The 15,942-nt window shown below is 39.3% G+C and overlaps 1 protein-coding gene across 2 annotated transcripts; it reads right to left on the reverse strand.

The window, feature by feature from the left end:
* Window positions 1-1,233: 1,233 nt before the first annotated feature.
* cul3b (cullin 3b) lies at window positions 1,234-14,556 on the reverse strand. 2 transcript variants are annotated; one of them, XM_034548449.1, is made up of 16 exons: window positions 14,287-14,556; window positions 12,586-12,783; window positions 9,633-9,746; window positions 8,783-8,943; window positions 8,129-8,243; window positions 7,680-7,908; window positions 7,069-7,214; window positions 6,302-6,478; window positions 5,413-5,583; window positions 5,047-5,154; window positions 4,409-4,533; window positions 3,986-4,082; window positions 3,362-3,493; window positions 2,941-3,127; window positions 2,642-2,787; window positions 1,234-2,411 (listed from the first exon to the last, which is right to left on the reverse strand). In XM_034548449.1, the coding sequence occupies exons 1-16, from the start codon at window positions 14,521-14,523 to the stop codon at window positions 2,280-2,282; spliced, it is 2,475 nt and encodes an 824-aa protein (XP_034404340.1). In that variant the 5' UTR covers window positions 14,524-14,556; the 3' UTR covers window positions 1,234-2,279. The 2 variants fall into 2 exon arrangements, with proteins under 2 accessions (XP_034404340.1, XP_034404339.1); XM_034548448.1 differs by having other exon boundaries at window positions 3,362-3,496.
* Window positions 14,557-15,942: the final 1,386 nt, after the last annotated feature.

A 15,942-nucleotide genomic window follows, 5' to 3' on the forward strand; every position in this document is an offset into this window, starting at 1 on the left:
GTGCCTTAATGCAGTCATTCCCCAACTTTTTCTGTCAAACATTGTGAGGGCCCCCACCAAGCCAAATTGGTCGGACCTTCTTTGTTTTTAATTAATTGCATTATCATATATAAACTATATACAATATTTCTTTTCTTTCTAAAATAAGTACATATTTCTTCAGTTTTGTTTTTTACTTCAGTTGGTTTTACTGAAACATTTTTTCCAATAAGTATCTTACTATTAACACCAATGTGAACCCTGGACATAGGTGCTTGTTTTTTGTGAGACATTTGGGTAAATGGTATTGGGAATTATATTCACGCAATGCATCCTTTTGACCGTGATGTCACTAGCTCTAAGCCAGCATGAGCGTGGCGTCTGTTCCATGACGTCATGACCAGAACCAATTAATAAATAATAATAATAAGACAAGCTTTTAGAAAAAATGATAAGGCCATCTTTACACAAAATATACCATATTATGTAGTGGGGACTCAAATGGCACTAAATGCTAGGAATGACCCACATGTTTAAATCACTCATTATTATGAGGTGTTATTTCATCCTGCATCACAGTAAAATAGTTTATTGCATGTGATTTTTGTTTAGTTCCAGCAGTTTGTCTTTTCCGTTTTTGCCATGGAAATGGCAGTTGTGAAAAAAAAAAAAAAAAAAGACCTAAAATAAACTGAAAAGACAGGATATTATTTTAACAGTTTCACAGGTATATTGCACATTTTGTAAATCTGTTGATTATTTATCTCGATTTTGGAACGGTGTAGATTAAACTTTAGGGTCATTTTAAAGGCTGCTGTTTGTGGCTCTTGTGTCATTTCTAAAATCTGTACACTCACATCAGAGGATAAATATTGGAAACACCTCATTATAGCATAAGAAATTCAACAACACAGACTACAGCTTTCAAACAGCGCATATAGTTGAACAGTTTCAATAAAACTTGAATTTTCTTGAAAGATAAAGTTGCACTTCCATCTCAAAATACTGTAGTAAACAATGTATTTCAGAGAGCTACTTGGTCCCTTGTGAACCCTAAACTAAGCATTCATTATGGTTAGTCGCAAGTAATTATGCTTTTATCTTTTATCCTGTATTATTTTATTGTAAGGTGACCTTGGGTGACTTGAAAGGCGCCTCCAAATAAAATGTATTATTTTTAATATTAATAATAATAATTATGACTTGCCAGGGCCTTCACAGGAAAGATGTAAAAAAAAGAAAAAGGAAAACCCACCCCTTCATTTTTTTATTCTACATTTACTATGATGAAAACAAGGCCCTGTACATTCCACCTTTGCAGTGAGTACAATAATTATTTTACAATTTGTACACATTAGAACATGGTGCTAGACTGGCTCCACCTGTCCGAAAATGCAAAAAAATCTCTTTGAAATCTGCACCACAAGGAATCTTCCGTTCAAAGAGAGGAGACAGTTTTTTTTGGCCGATCTTACAACGGGCCTGAAGTAAAGAATGTGTCATGAGAGACCAAACACCATTTATCGAGCTTTTGTCTTATTCCCCTGATTGATCCGTTAGATAAAAGCATGCTGTGAAGGTACAGCTCTTGATCTCTCTAATCACTAGTACAGACCTGGACCAAATATAGAAAACGGCTTTGAATATAGGTGCACTTAATTCTTATTAGACATTAAAACAACCTCATAAAAACAGACAGATTTTGAACATAAATTAAGCACTTTTCATGTTTTCTCCAGTACTCAAAATGTATTTTACTGCAGTTGTAAACCAGGTCTGTACCAGTTAACACTTTGTTCACTTCTTTAAATTTAAAATCCTCTAGGAGGAGAAGGCCAAGAGTGTCGGTTCACACATACAGCCATCAATGTGCCACAAAAAACAAACATAACACATTAACATCGACATTTAAAACGGGGGTGTGAATTCAAATGTTTTCTTGGTCTCCATTTAGCTGCATGTTTGCTCTAACATGTTCACGCTTGTTCTCAACAGCACATAGTTAATTGGCAAACAGGCTCACCCAATTCTCTCCAAAGGCCACAAGAAACATGGTTTTGTACAAAACTAGATCCCCTCCTTTCATTTCTCTCAGCAGAAGAAATCTAATATTGCCAGAAAACATCCCCATCTTTTGCACTCGTTACACATTTTTATGGAAGAAAAGTTAAGCTTCCCAGTGTTTCCCAGAATCAATGATGAAAGCACTTCCAAGTTCATTCAAACGCATAGCAGTCCACAAAAAACAAGGCTCTCAGTTTGTCTCAACTCGATGTTAGCTTTCATTGAAATCACGTGTTTTATGCTACATAAGTGTACACTTTGCGGTCCTCCGGTGTTCGTGCCAAATATTCCCTCTCAATGAGTCCTTCAATGCGCTTCTTGATGACTACAGGACTAGGAAGGAATCGTGAGCGCAACTGCTGCGTGACCTGTGGAGACACCAAAAACAATAACAAATCAGTACATCATACTCTTCATCCTATGACCATCATCACCGCTACTCATTTTATCACCATGAGGATCACATTGTTTTACATATTTTGCTTTCATTTTCTGTTCTTTTACAATTTTGTACTGGCCAATACTGTGGAAAAGTTGTGCATGTTTCCTTGATGGGAAGGAAGCAACAGTGCAAATGCAACCAGTTCAGCCGACTGACCTCTGCTACTAGAACATTGTGCTGCATCTTCTTTCTGGACTTCATGATGCGGACGATGGCAGCTTCGATCTCGTGCTTCCTGTCGTCGTCCACTTTCTGTCGTGTCTCCTTCCTCTCGGGGTCTGACTCCCCTTGTTTTGCAGCCACTAGGTGGTGCATAACAAAAAGAAAATATATGCAAAAGACAAGTACTGTGATTGAAGGCATACATATACTTTTCCCAAATACGTTAAAATAATTTGGTTTTGTTCCATTTTCTGTTACTGTAAGTCTTAAGGAAACATCATGATTTTGTGTACCTGTCTGAATTTTGACACGGTGAAGTTTGGAGGTAAACTGGTCATTGACTGTAAACACATGGCCATTCTCGATCTCCTTGGACTTGGGCTCCTTGGTGAGAACTCTCTGAGTGGGCTTCCCACAAGCCAGAGACTGTAGCGCTCGCACCAGCTCCCTTTCTGGGATGTCCGTCTCTTGCTGGATCTCCTACAGGGTTGAAGGATCAAAGTTGGGATCAAGATAAAACATTAAGCAAGACATAACTGGGGGGAGAAAAGCATGAATCTGAAACTCGTATTACTTATTATTTTTCCTGCAGAAATTGTCCACTATCAATCAACACGATGTTTGTCTTTCTTGGCACGGTTAATTGTTTCGGTCAAACCAGGGGACCGTAACATACCGTTATATTGTGTAGGGCAGTAAGACATCAATGTGTACCTCAAAGATGGATTTGTCTCGACTGTTGAAAAGCATGAGGATAGTCATCTGAAAAGTGGAGACCTGTAGGATGTGCTTCCTGGTGTTAGAGCCAGTAACCTGGGCTCCTCCCACTCCAACCTCTGACCCATCCTCCTTTTGATAAGTTGGGACGAAAGATCAAAATCTAAGAACATGATTCAGAATCCCCTTTTACAAGAAATCATGTTTTCTGTTATTGAAAGTAGTAGATTGTAGATTTACATGTTGCTCAAATAAAAAAGTATCACAACTACTTGAAAGTGTTTTTACAATTATTAATATCATTTAGCTGAGCCCATTACTCAGCCCAAAAAAAAAACATATTTTCAGCAGTACATTTAAAAAGTATCACAATTTGAACATGAAACACATTTTCAGACCTCTAATCTTTAGAAACAAAACCTTGGAAAATGAGACTTCCCTATTGGCAATGCATGGCAAACTAAGTCCCCTTGTTTTATTGTGTTTTTATCACATGATAGATGGATTTATTGTGATTGTAAAACACATACAATCAACAATATCTGTAATCTGTCTATGGTATAATCACAGCATATAGTATTTTAGAAATGTCCTGATCTTACATTTTACGGTGGCACGTACCTTTTTGATGGTACCGTGGAAGGTGGCGTTTAGATCTGCAGAGCCCATATGGTGCTGCAGTGTGAGCTGTCTGCCGCTGTGCTTACCAAGATAAAACCTACAAACAGAGCAATGTAGCATAATTAATCCAAATGAAGTGTTACAACTTTCTGTAACAGGTTCTGGGAGAAGACCATGACAATACAGCACGCCATCAATGATGCTAGAAATATGATAATTCTATTTCTAGGAATACACACAAGCTTATATTGTCAAGAAATGGTCAGGAACTGAAAACATTTTGCTTCCAATAGTAACAACACATAATGTGGCTTAGTGAGACTCTTTTGGATCACACATTTGAGAAACGCCTTTTCTAAAAACAAAGTGCTGTTATGAAACCATTCACACATAACAGCAAAAAACTCCTAATATATAACTGACCGTCTAAATACTTCAAATGCATGTCGCGGTGAAGGTGGGATGTTGCACTTTGGTGTTGCTGATTGTGTTGGCCAATATCCCGTGGTCAGGACTCTGACAGTGAGGTCAACGCCTCCAAGTGACACCTGAAGTTAGAAAAACACAAGTCGCACAATCAAGTTTCCGTCTACGCTGAGGTAATTACACACTGGTTTGTATTGGTGCAATGAGGTTAGAAACAGGTCGGAATAAAATATGAAAAATAACAAGCTAATGACAAAGAATGTGCATTTACCGATTATCTGAAACCGATCCCTGTGTTGCATTCTACCAAATTCCAAACCTCTTAAAAGTTCATAAGACTATAATTTAGATTAATTTGGAAAAATAAGTATAAAAGAACTTTGAGGAAAAGCACACAAATAATTACTGCATGCTTTAGCAAACTACAATGACAATGACTCTGGTGACAAAAAGCCATGTAACCAAGACTTAAATTAGCACCATGTATTCCAAGGACATAGATTGTTTGGTGCATAATTGTTCTTATGTAACTGAGCAACGCAGCAATGCTCCGTTAGTCAGGCAGCCATGCACAGATTACAGGTAGCAAATTGGCTCATTATTTTTGACAGAATGAGTTGTGGCGTGCAGCTTACCCCCGTTGTCTGTAGATGTTGTCTAAACTCATCCATGGTGGTGTTGGAGATGCTCATATCCCGGAACATGCCCTCCAGTTTAGAGGTGAACTGACAGCCGCACTCAGTCTGAGCAACAAAAGACCAGATAAGGACATTTACTTATTCAAGTCCCTCCCATAAGGGTTCATATATCTCTATAGCCATCGGCAAGATCACTACATTTCTAAGTAATAAAAGCACAGGAAATTTTTTTTTTTCTATAAATCATTTGATCTAGATAAGTATCTCCATAAGTAGATGCTGCAGGTTTTCTCATTAATGTAAAATCCTGACCGAAATCTCATTCTTTTACTCCATACATACAACTTGGTTATGCCTGCTCACCTTAAGCTTTGAGATCATGTTCTTCTCAGAGTCATCAGAGACACTCTTGTTGGTGAGCAGCCTGCGTGCAAGGTGCTGCTTGTAGTACCTCTCAAACACGTCCTTCTCCTGCATGAAGCGGAACAACACCATGGCCTTGTCCAGAATGGACTCCACCTCCTGCTCTGTCAACTGGACAAAAAACAAAATGATCCCGATTACATGCGATGGTCATAAACAGAGTGAATAATCTGATTAACCATTGGATACAGAGCAAGCAACTCCAGTGGGTTAAACATTACGAATGATTAGGATATTTCCTGCTTCTTAGAAATAATATGGCAATAATAGCATTACTTGTTCGGGTGGTACACGGTTTGGCAAGAAATAAAAATGTTTTAAGGTTGCAGTGTGGTATCAAATCCTGAATAAGCAGGACAGAAACATCTGTGTTGTGTCCATTAAAGCAGGTCTCCAGATTGTTGCTAAAGATCTGACAAGTGTGACTAAACATTTTCATTGGTTGCACCAGTCCTGCTGACATTTGGCAGGTGTGTGTGTGTGTGTGTGTGTGTGTGTGTGCGTAAAACTGCGTCTTGTTCGCATCCTCGAGCATCGTCACAACCTTGAAAGATATCAGTAATTCCCGGGGGCCAATGGCCCCTACTTTCGGGCGCCTTGTGACAACACAGAGATAGCCTCATCTGACTCAACATTTCTTTTTTACCTGAACCTTTATTCCTGTTTCAATCATTTAAATAATTTGTTACGAAATGACCAATGTGTATGGTAACTGAGCAGAAAGTTAATGCCTAAAATGTATTATTGAAAGATTTGGGGAGAATCTGAATAAAAAAGGTTAGGCGCCATGTAAAAAGTAAGCCTGACGCTCTGCATTAGGAGGGCTTACCCCTTTTACTCCTTTCTTCAGTTTGTCATCGATGAAGAGTGAGAGGTACTCAGGCGAACGAGAGTTTAGGTTAAGGAAGTACTCAAAGTCGCCTGCGATGGTTTGCTTGAAGAGCCGGTCATTATTGAAGGATTCCTGGAGGAAACGGTCGAAACGTGACTTCAAGTCCAGCAAACCCTGCAGGAAAGGAGACAAGGATGATGAGGGATATTATGGCAGCTTGCAGTAGCTCAGCAGAGTAACTACAGCTCCAACAGTTGCTACAGCAGAGGAAAGCCAGTCTCAACTGTTTCACACGGGAGCTTTAAAAACACTGAAAGTAACAAAAATAACAAGCCTTTAAAATAAAGTGCCTTCTCTCTAGTGGCCTGAATGACCTCACATGTTTTTTAGTACTGTGCAACGGCAGTGTGGCCGAGACCATCGTGCCTTGTGGCCACAAACGCAGAGAGTCACCGCAGTTATCCTCTGCTGAGAGACTATGGAAGTACATTATGGTCAGAGCTCTACACGCAATGGTGTGCTCAAGTGTGCAGAGCCAGTAGAAATTACTCCATGATCTCTAACAAGGGTTAGGCCTCTCTCATTCACCTAAAATATATGCACTAGAAGGTTAAAGTGTGCATCTACAGAGCGCTTGTAACAACAGAACTACCTCCTGCAGCAGCAAATTAATTAAATTAAATTTGACAACATGTTCCTGCAGATTCACAAGACTGAGCAATAACATCCCTGCACTCTAATCTCCTGATGCCCCATCGTCGTACCTGGATGTAGTCTACAGGGTTCTTTCCCTCTCCCTCCTCCGACACAAGTGCCTTTCCTTGCTCCCGCAGGTATGAGCTCATACACTCACACATGGTCTTCAGCCCATTGGGAACCCTGCTGAACAGCTTGTACATGCACGCCAAATCTGTGATGGATATGCACGAATACACACAAGCACGCGTTAGGAATATATTCACACCAACTGGAAAGGACCGAGTAGCTGACATCTGCTGAGAAGGAGGCTTATTTGTGCAGAGTAAGCTAAAACACCTCAGAGAGTACTAATGTGAAAATATTTTCTGAAGGCATCACAGAAGCTCCAGCACTACAGTCCCAGTTTCATCTAAATCTAATACTCAAAATGACATTCCTCGTATTGTTTGTGACCTGAGCAAGCAGGGGGAACTTTGTGACTGCATTACGGATCCAGGAAACTAGACATCTCTTGCAAGTGACAATAACACTGTTTATTAAAAGAGCATTGCAGATTTTGAGTGAGGCATACAATATAACTGTGATTAACAAATGTTTTAATTCAATTGAAATAAATGACTCACTACAAACGGCAAAGGCATGAAGCATAAGCAGCAAAGGACTGCAGCACTCTTACCGTCTGTCTTGCCGTTTTTGAGCATGTGGACCAGGCCAGAGTTCTCCATCTCTACGATCGTTTTCATGTGTTTGGAGATGAGCTCACGTTCCACCACCTTGACAATGGGCTCTTCTGTAGATTTATCCAGGCAGTGCATCACCCGCTCAATCTCCTCATTGATTCTGGCTTCAACCTTCTTTATGTACACACTGGCACTGTTTTCTGCAAGGAACTTTTGGCTCTCCATCTAAGTGTAAAAGCGTAACATTTTGTCGTTTCAAACTTCTGAAATTGTTGAATTTTGGTCATCCGTCCTAGCTTTACTACAGTATGTATAAACAGTGTTGTTAAACCTTTCAAAAGATGTTTCGAGAATCATCTGCATTTCATTTATAGAAAAGGAAAATGTAGACAAAATAATTGGGATCCAAATACAAGTGTCAAAGGAATTATGTGTTCCCACTAACCTGGAAAAATTCTGCAGACATTTCTAAGAATGGTGCCTCAAAGTCTTCTTCATAAACAGATCTCCCTTCAAGGCCGAGGATCATTAACATTTGGCAGGCATTTCTAATGGCCCCCCTGGTGGAGAGAAAGAGGCAGACCAAAAGTTTAAAGGCACAATCAGAAATGACAAATAAAGTAAATGCTATATTAAAAAAAAGGTATATAATATGCAGCATTTCCCCCTAAAAAAATAAGGAATGACTTAAAATAGACTGATCATACATCAACATTAATTAAGACCCACTAGAAGTGTGTGGCAGTATCTGAGTCTACAGAGTTATAGTAGTATATATAATATATATATATAAATAAATAAAATAAATAAACTAAACTAAATTTCTGGATGCTCATTATGGCTGCTAACGCCACATTAGGCTCAGTTAAATCTATGTTTTTTCACAGGCTGTTTCAATGAAAGTAAGTATAATTGTAGCAAATGTACTTGATAGTTCTTTTACTGTTTATGTAATGGTTAATTATCAGAGTAAATATTAAGGATGTGGATTCCATTTGCTTCCCAATTTATGTGCAACTAAAATTAAAATCAACTTGTTAACATAACTAGCAATAAGTTAGGTTGTCATGCTATCAAGCCTGTCTGAGTCTTTGGCTACCTGTCCACCACCTCCCCTTTCCTCTCGCGTGAGATCATGTCCAGCAGGGTCTGTCGGAGGTGGTCTCTGATGCAGCCATAACGAACCACTTGATCCCTAAAAATGATAAGACCCAGGTTGTAGACATTCTCTACATTGTTCTGCTGTACGTACACCCGATCCTGTGAGACAAACACACAAAAAGGACAACATTCAATATATGCAACTTCCCCATAAAATTAAACTACGTTAAATATGTTTCTGTGTCATCCCTTAAGCTCAACTGTAGTTTAATTAAATATAAACACTGAATACATGCACTTTAAAACAGTTTCATTTTCAAATAATGTATGCACGCGCTTCTGTGTAGATATGTACGCAAACATAATCTGTGTATTTCCACACAATTTCTGTCAATAACAGTCCTGCATAAACATGTTCTATGAAAGAGAGGAAAGCCTCTTCAGTTTGTTTGAATACAGGTTGATCGTGTCACAAGTTGTCATATTTGATTATTTGCCTACATATCAGAAGCCATTATGCCAATGTTGCAGTTGCTGATACCATTTTTTTTCAAAGTCTTATTTTATTGTGGTTATCACAATCGTTAAGTATTTTATAGAATAAAGGCAACTTGTAGAGCATGTATTGTTGTTATAGTTGTATCTCAGCCAATAACAGTGCTCTACTACATTGAATCTCCATGTGCACCTGAATCTGAAACACTGTGCCAGAAGAGATTTTTTCAAAAATGATCCGTATGATCAGTCTTCACTTTTATAAGCCCGTTGTGTTCTCTTCACTGATGTGTGATATTATTAAGCTGTGTAAACGTGTTCAATAACAATCCCGGAAAACATCAGGGACTTACCATGTACATCAGGATGTCTCTGATCATCACCATAGCTGTTTGATGGTCATTCCAGGCCTGATTTAGGGTCTGAAGGAAGTTATTGTTTAGGGAGTTAAGGACATCTTCTCGTACCTTTGGGGGAAACAAACACGAATGAATGAGATGGACATACTCGTCTGACAAGGGGAAACAACTTGAAAACTCCCTTGTGAAGAGAGAAACTGCTCTTGCATTAGGCTGACACTTAGTTTTGTGATTTCTTGTTGATGCAGTCTTTTAATGTGACACTACTTTGCTCTTTCATATCTTTTCTCCACTAGTCAGGCTTACAACAGCTTGATAGTAGTCAAACTGCAGTGTGACTCAGCATTGCAAAAGTCTCTGTAGAGTACGATTCTTAAGGGCACACCGACCTCCCTGTTTCCTCATTCCAGAAATTGATGAATTATCGCCTCTGCTCTTACTAATACACATGATCAACCTTCAGACTCACCAACTTGTTTTTATTCACAGCCAGATCAAATGTTGAGGTGCAAGGTGGAAGCAAACCCGTCAATCTGAATATGCCTTTCAATCAAAGACTCATTATGCACACTCGTGATTTACATAAACATATAATTATGAGGTCAGTATTGTTGCTGATGAGATGAACCTTATTTTCATCTGTTCTGAAAAGAATCAACGCAGCTGGTCCATCATATTATTCAATACCTATATTACAGCATATATGTTTATTCAACTATTGCTTAATGAATGTCATATAAAAGTTACACTTTAACATTAAGTCTCCACAACTGTCTCAATCCATCACATTAACACACGTTTGAAATATTATCTCAGTACATTGCACATACACCAAGGCACATTTTTGGGATATGAAAACCTACCTGGCCAATTTCATTCTAATATTAATTATATGATATTGAGAAGGATGTGATGGACCACTGCAACTAGGCCCTAACTGAAGTTTTGCAAAAAGAAAGACTTCATATGCTTTTCATATGCACGAAGGTTGGCAGGTTTAAGCTCCTTCCCAGCCCAGATAAAATTATAGGAATTGTATCTGTCGCCTCTTATGTTGGCTTCAAAATTCACCTGCTGTTCTGGCCGTGAGAGTGTGTGCACTGAAACCGTGTCATTGTTCAAAGAAATGTATCATCCCCAATCATTCGCTCAAGATTTCTTAATGCAATTTTTAGGCCTAAGATCATGTATGACACCAAACTCTAAGTAGAGTGACTGACGCATTGGAACGGGGTTACAGTATACCTTAAAAGTTGAGATGTAAAAGAAAATTATTATCTTTGAGTTGTTTCAATAATTCAGTTTGCTTGCATTGGTCGATTTTTAGTCTGCATGCAAACCATTACTACTGTCTTTCTTTAAAACCGATATCTTGAACATTATCAGATAATAAAAACACTCAGGTGTCGGCTCTCTCGTCTTTGAATTGACACAAGTTGACATTCCTCGACTCCTACTTCACTGAACCTGCCAAGTTGAGAATGTACATTCAATTAGGCTGTTAAACCACCTGGCTGCCGTTCAACAGCAGGCTGCTGAAATATTGCTCATTGGGTATCTGCTCACAAGCATTCACTACCGATTTCATTGCCAAGTGTAATTTGTTACTAATTATGTGCAACAAAAAAAAAACTAATGACAGCCTGGGAGAAACATTCACTGAAGGGGTCTCTAACTCATCGCAGGAATTTGAAAACATATGTCTACCATCTCACTTCCAATGGATTTCTTCACAAGGCAAAACCAGCTTCATGAAAGTTTAGCAGACGGATGACCAGCCAACACAACATCACAGCTCAAGGACCCTATCCACAAATCAAGGCACTTTCTAGCCATTCGCAGAAACAGGGAATCTCCCATCACACTAGACAAGAGTAAATTTGTCCCCAACTTCCTTACAAGGCTGGTAGTGAATAGTAACAGCTCATGTTTTCTGACATTACCTTAGTTTTGCAAGGATGATACGCAGGCTAAGCAGTGTTATGAATCTATCAGTGACAGATTTAGTTTACATTACATTTCAGCTGACGCTTTTATCCAAAGACACTTACATTCATACACCGTAGATGTAGCACTCTGAAATATGTTATGTCATATATCTTACTGATTTAATACAACTGTGTCCATGTTTTATAATTTACTTTAAATGTGTGTTTAGGTTAATGCATGTGTTGTTCCTATATTTGAGAGCGTTGATCACCGGTGTACACTAACTGTGAAGGGAGGAAAGTGCTTGTTGACCCTTTGGAAGAGAGCGCTGTCTCTTTAAGAGAGGGGTGTGAAGGAAAGGTGCAGTATGCAGGCTGTAGACAAAACAACGTACGCTTGTTAAATAAAAGTTGCAAAACAAAAGAACAACATGTTTCTGAACAGTTCATTTAAAAGTGCAACATAGACACAGCTATGAGGAGCAATTCGGGGTTAGGCGTCTTACTCAAGGACACATTGACATGGATTCAAATTTGACTTTTCCCATTACTGTGCCAACTATCCACATGTCGATTATCAAACTGTTAGTATATAAACTATAATTTCAGCATTTCTAAATAGAGATCTAGTCTTAGATTTTCATAGCATCTCATAGTAAAGACAAGTATGTACCGATAATTATCAATTATACACTTGAGTGAAATGGCAGTCGCAAATACTTTAAACGAAAGTAGGGACATAATGCCTGTTTTAGTGCATTTTGCAATCAATGTCTCATCACTTGACTTCAAGTGTCTGACAAATAACCAAGCTGAAAAGATGCACCTGTCTGTGCGTTCTAATTTCCTTTGATTTAGTAAAGAGGCACATTTGCTTGCTGAAGATAGGTATTTTCCGGGGAGTTTGTAGAACTACTGTGTTTACAACCTGAGTAATTACCTTGTATGTGTAATCTCAAAATCTAAAATATCATCTTGCCTGATGTTTTGCAAATGCATGGAATCTGTGGAACTCTTACTTTGTTGATGAGGTGTTCGGTGACGACCTCCCGCAGGCCCGTGTACAGCTTCTCTCCGTGTTTGTGGAGCACCATTGTGTAGGCGTTCCTGTACAGTTCCTCAAAACTCAGGCCGCTGTTGTTCTTCCTCTGAATCTCCTGGATGGCATTCTTCAGAAGGTCCCAGATATTGTTCACATACTTCTCATCCATGGTCATCTGCAAAAGGAAGCCAGTGATGGGTTGAATTGGGACGACTTGTGTGAGAAGACCAACGCTTAGAACCAAGGACCTTGCTCCTAATTATAGCAGCACAATGCAAATAGACTCCCACCTCTGTGTAGTATAGTTATAGATGTAACATTAAAAGGGATATATATATATATATATATATATATATATATACACACACACACTATGAAAAGGCCCTTTCATTATATAGATTAGTCAGTTAGTATTACACATTTACTCAACTGAGGTTCTGTATTAGCGTATTCACTAACTCCAAACATGTCTAGATGTGGCATGAGACTGTAGAGTCCTTATTCGCTACTTATGCACTGAAACGTAGTGTAACTTTACTTTTCTAAGTTTTTTAAATTGGGATTTAAAAGCTGGTATTTGCCAATAGGATATGCATGAGCATACTTTCTAATTTGCCAGCCACTACTAACAGTGTGTACAAAAAAAAAGTATTTCTGCACAGTATAAGCCGTGTTGCATCATTATAATTACAAAAAATATTTTTAGACATGGCCAAAAGGAGAAACATGTATATGGGCAACAGCTAGTGAGGAGGAACAATGTGTTCTCCTTCTCAGCAGACAAGCCCAAACACATGCATGTCAGGATGCTGCTCTCCCAACACATCTGTCAGGACTGGGGTACATTCAACAGGCTTCACATGGGTCTCCAAAGGTCTTCTGAATCAACACTATTATCTATGTGGCCACTGTCACCTGCTGCACACATTGACACCACTCAACTACTCAGAGAGGACCAACAACCCAAGTATCTGGTTGATGAACAGTCTCACTCAGCCAGTCACCTATGGGCTGTTTTAATTTAAGCAGAATGAGGTCAGTTCATAAATGAGGTCTATCAGCGACTTGCAGACAAAGGGAGTGCCAGGTGGAAGGAGAGGAATCCTAAAAATCACAATTTTGACCGACAGAACCCAGACGTGATCCAGCCATGAATGCGATCCAAAACCAGCGCTGGGTTACCCCATTTGTTTTTTAAGCCTCCACCTACAGCTGTGGCAACGTCGCTGGTTTGCACACAGTTGGAAATCTAGCTGGCATTTTTATGTCACTAAAGTCAGTCAAATGTAGAGCTCAGTTGGCAAAGACGTCATGCACTCGATAAACAAACAACCACCCAAAAACAGTCAAAACAACAAGTGTCAAAGAGTCAGTGCTAAAGTTAGCATCGGCTGTGTCGACAGATCCAATCTGCGAGCTAACGTTTGGGGAGTTGAGAGGCAGTTAAACCTTAAATACAATGCACGTGATTCATACAACTTCCCACTTGGCAGGCTAAATGACAGAACGGCCACCGAACCGACCGACCACGAGTGGGGGCGACTGGACCGTTTGCACTTTGTTTACGGAGAGTTACGTCTGCAGCTCAGCTGGTTAGCCTGCTGCTAGCAGCCCGGACCACGGGGATCGAGTCACCGCCTGTCGGGCGGACAGAGCACCTACTGCGGCGTGCACTTACAGGAAAGGCCCGTATCCTCATTTTGGTGTCCTTCTTGGTGCCGCTTTTGCTGAGATTGGACATGGTTGCCTCGTCCGTGGGCTCTGTTTTCACATGAAAGTATTTTCCAGGGAGGGACGGGGGGTGACTACTGGTTTGTGGAGCGGCCGACGAGCTTTCACTCGACCTCGTAGCTCCGCGTCCCGGCGCCGCAAGTTTATTGTTGACAGCCAAACAGCAAATCCGATAGTTGTTCATACAGCAATGGCGGAGTAACCGCAGTTCTCATTGCGCAGAGCTCACGCGCTCCAAGTCCCGCGAGAAAGTCTTGATGTGGAACATCTTCTCAGAATTACTTGCGCACAACTACATAGCTAAAGGGAAATATTGTACTTTAACTCTACATTTAACACGCTTAACAGGACCTCCACCCCCATCGACTACAACTACAGACTACAAACTACAACTACAGACTTGTGCCGTAGCCTACTGTTTTATATGTTCATGCATCAATAACAACTATCAGGGGCCATTCTGTAATGAGTACTTTTACTTTTGCCACTTTATGTAGGCTACATCTTGTTTCAAATATGTATAATCATAATAATAATAATACTTAAGTAACAGTTTGAATGCAGGACTTCTGTAAAATACACCATTACAAGTCCTGCTTTCAAACTCAAGTAGAAACATTTCTTTTTAAAATTGTACTTACAGTATCACAAGTAGAATACTCTGTGTTATATTTACTCCATTTGCATATTGTAAACTAAAATAGTTTCTAAAATGTGCATTCTATTCAATTCTATTAATCTGCTGCGGTCACATAATTTGCTGATGTAAAGTCCACCATTGTGGTTCACTTGTGTCTAGTTTTGAGTTTTCTTTTTTTCCATCTTAATTTGATGAAATTGGGTTGGTTTGAACTCTGATGTGCTGTCTGAGTCTTTGGACCAGCTGGATGAACTCCTCTTCAGCTGCACCTCTTGGCATATAAGGACTCACTTGATCACTTGCTTTATAGGGGATGTAGTGTTAGCTATTCAGCTTTTTGTATTTCTAATATAAGATGGTCCTAGCCAAGTTCAGTTGTGACTGCATTATGTGGGGTTATTGGTCCAATATGCACTTGTATAACTCATATGTATATGTTTATATCTCTCCTCTCAAATTCAATCATCCAATATTACTCGCACAGATAATTTAAAGGTCTCGAACAAACTGGAATACCTTGAATCTGATTTTAATTGGGATGCCAAATGTAATGCTTTAAATTAAAATAACATTGTTTTTAGCATGGTTTTCCACATTTCAACTGGGTTAATTTGATTAAATACAAATGGGTATGGAAATAGGCACCATTCTAGGCACAACATCAGTTTAAAGCCCTATGAAAGGACCCATGTCAAATTATTATGTGATGCATATTCCCAAACAAAACTTTGTTTGATGTATTCATTTTAAATCAGTTATTTGGTTTAGGGACCTTAATAGATCATATAATTGGCAAAAAATAATGTGGGCATGTCTACATGCACATGTGCTACATGCAGAATGTGGAGAGGAGATTTTGCTGTTTGCTGTCAGGAGTGAATCGTGGACTGCAGTAGATCTTTGCCCCATGGCCCTCAGTGAGTTAATCTGGCCACGTTTCTACAATACCAGTATGTGGGATAG

The sequence above is a fragment of the Cyclopterus lumpus genome, chromosome 13 (assembly GCF_009769545.1).
Source record: "Cyclopterus lumpus isolate fCycLum1 chromosome 13, fCycLum1.pri, whole genome shotgun sequence".
Classification (NCBI taxonomy): domain Eukaryota; kingdom Metazoa; phylum Chordata; class Actinopteri; order Perciformes; family Cyclopteridae; genus Cyclopterus; species Cyclopterus lumpus.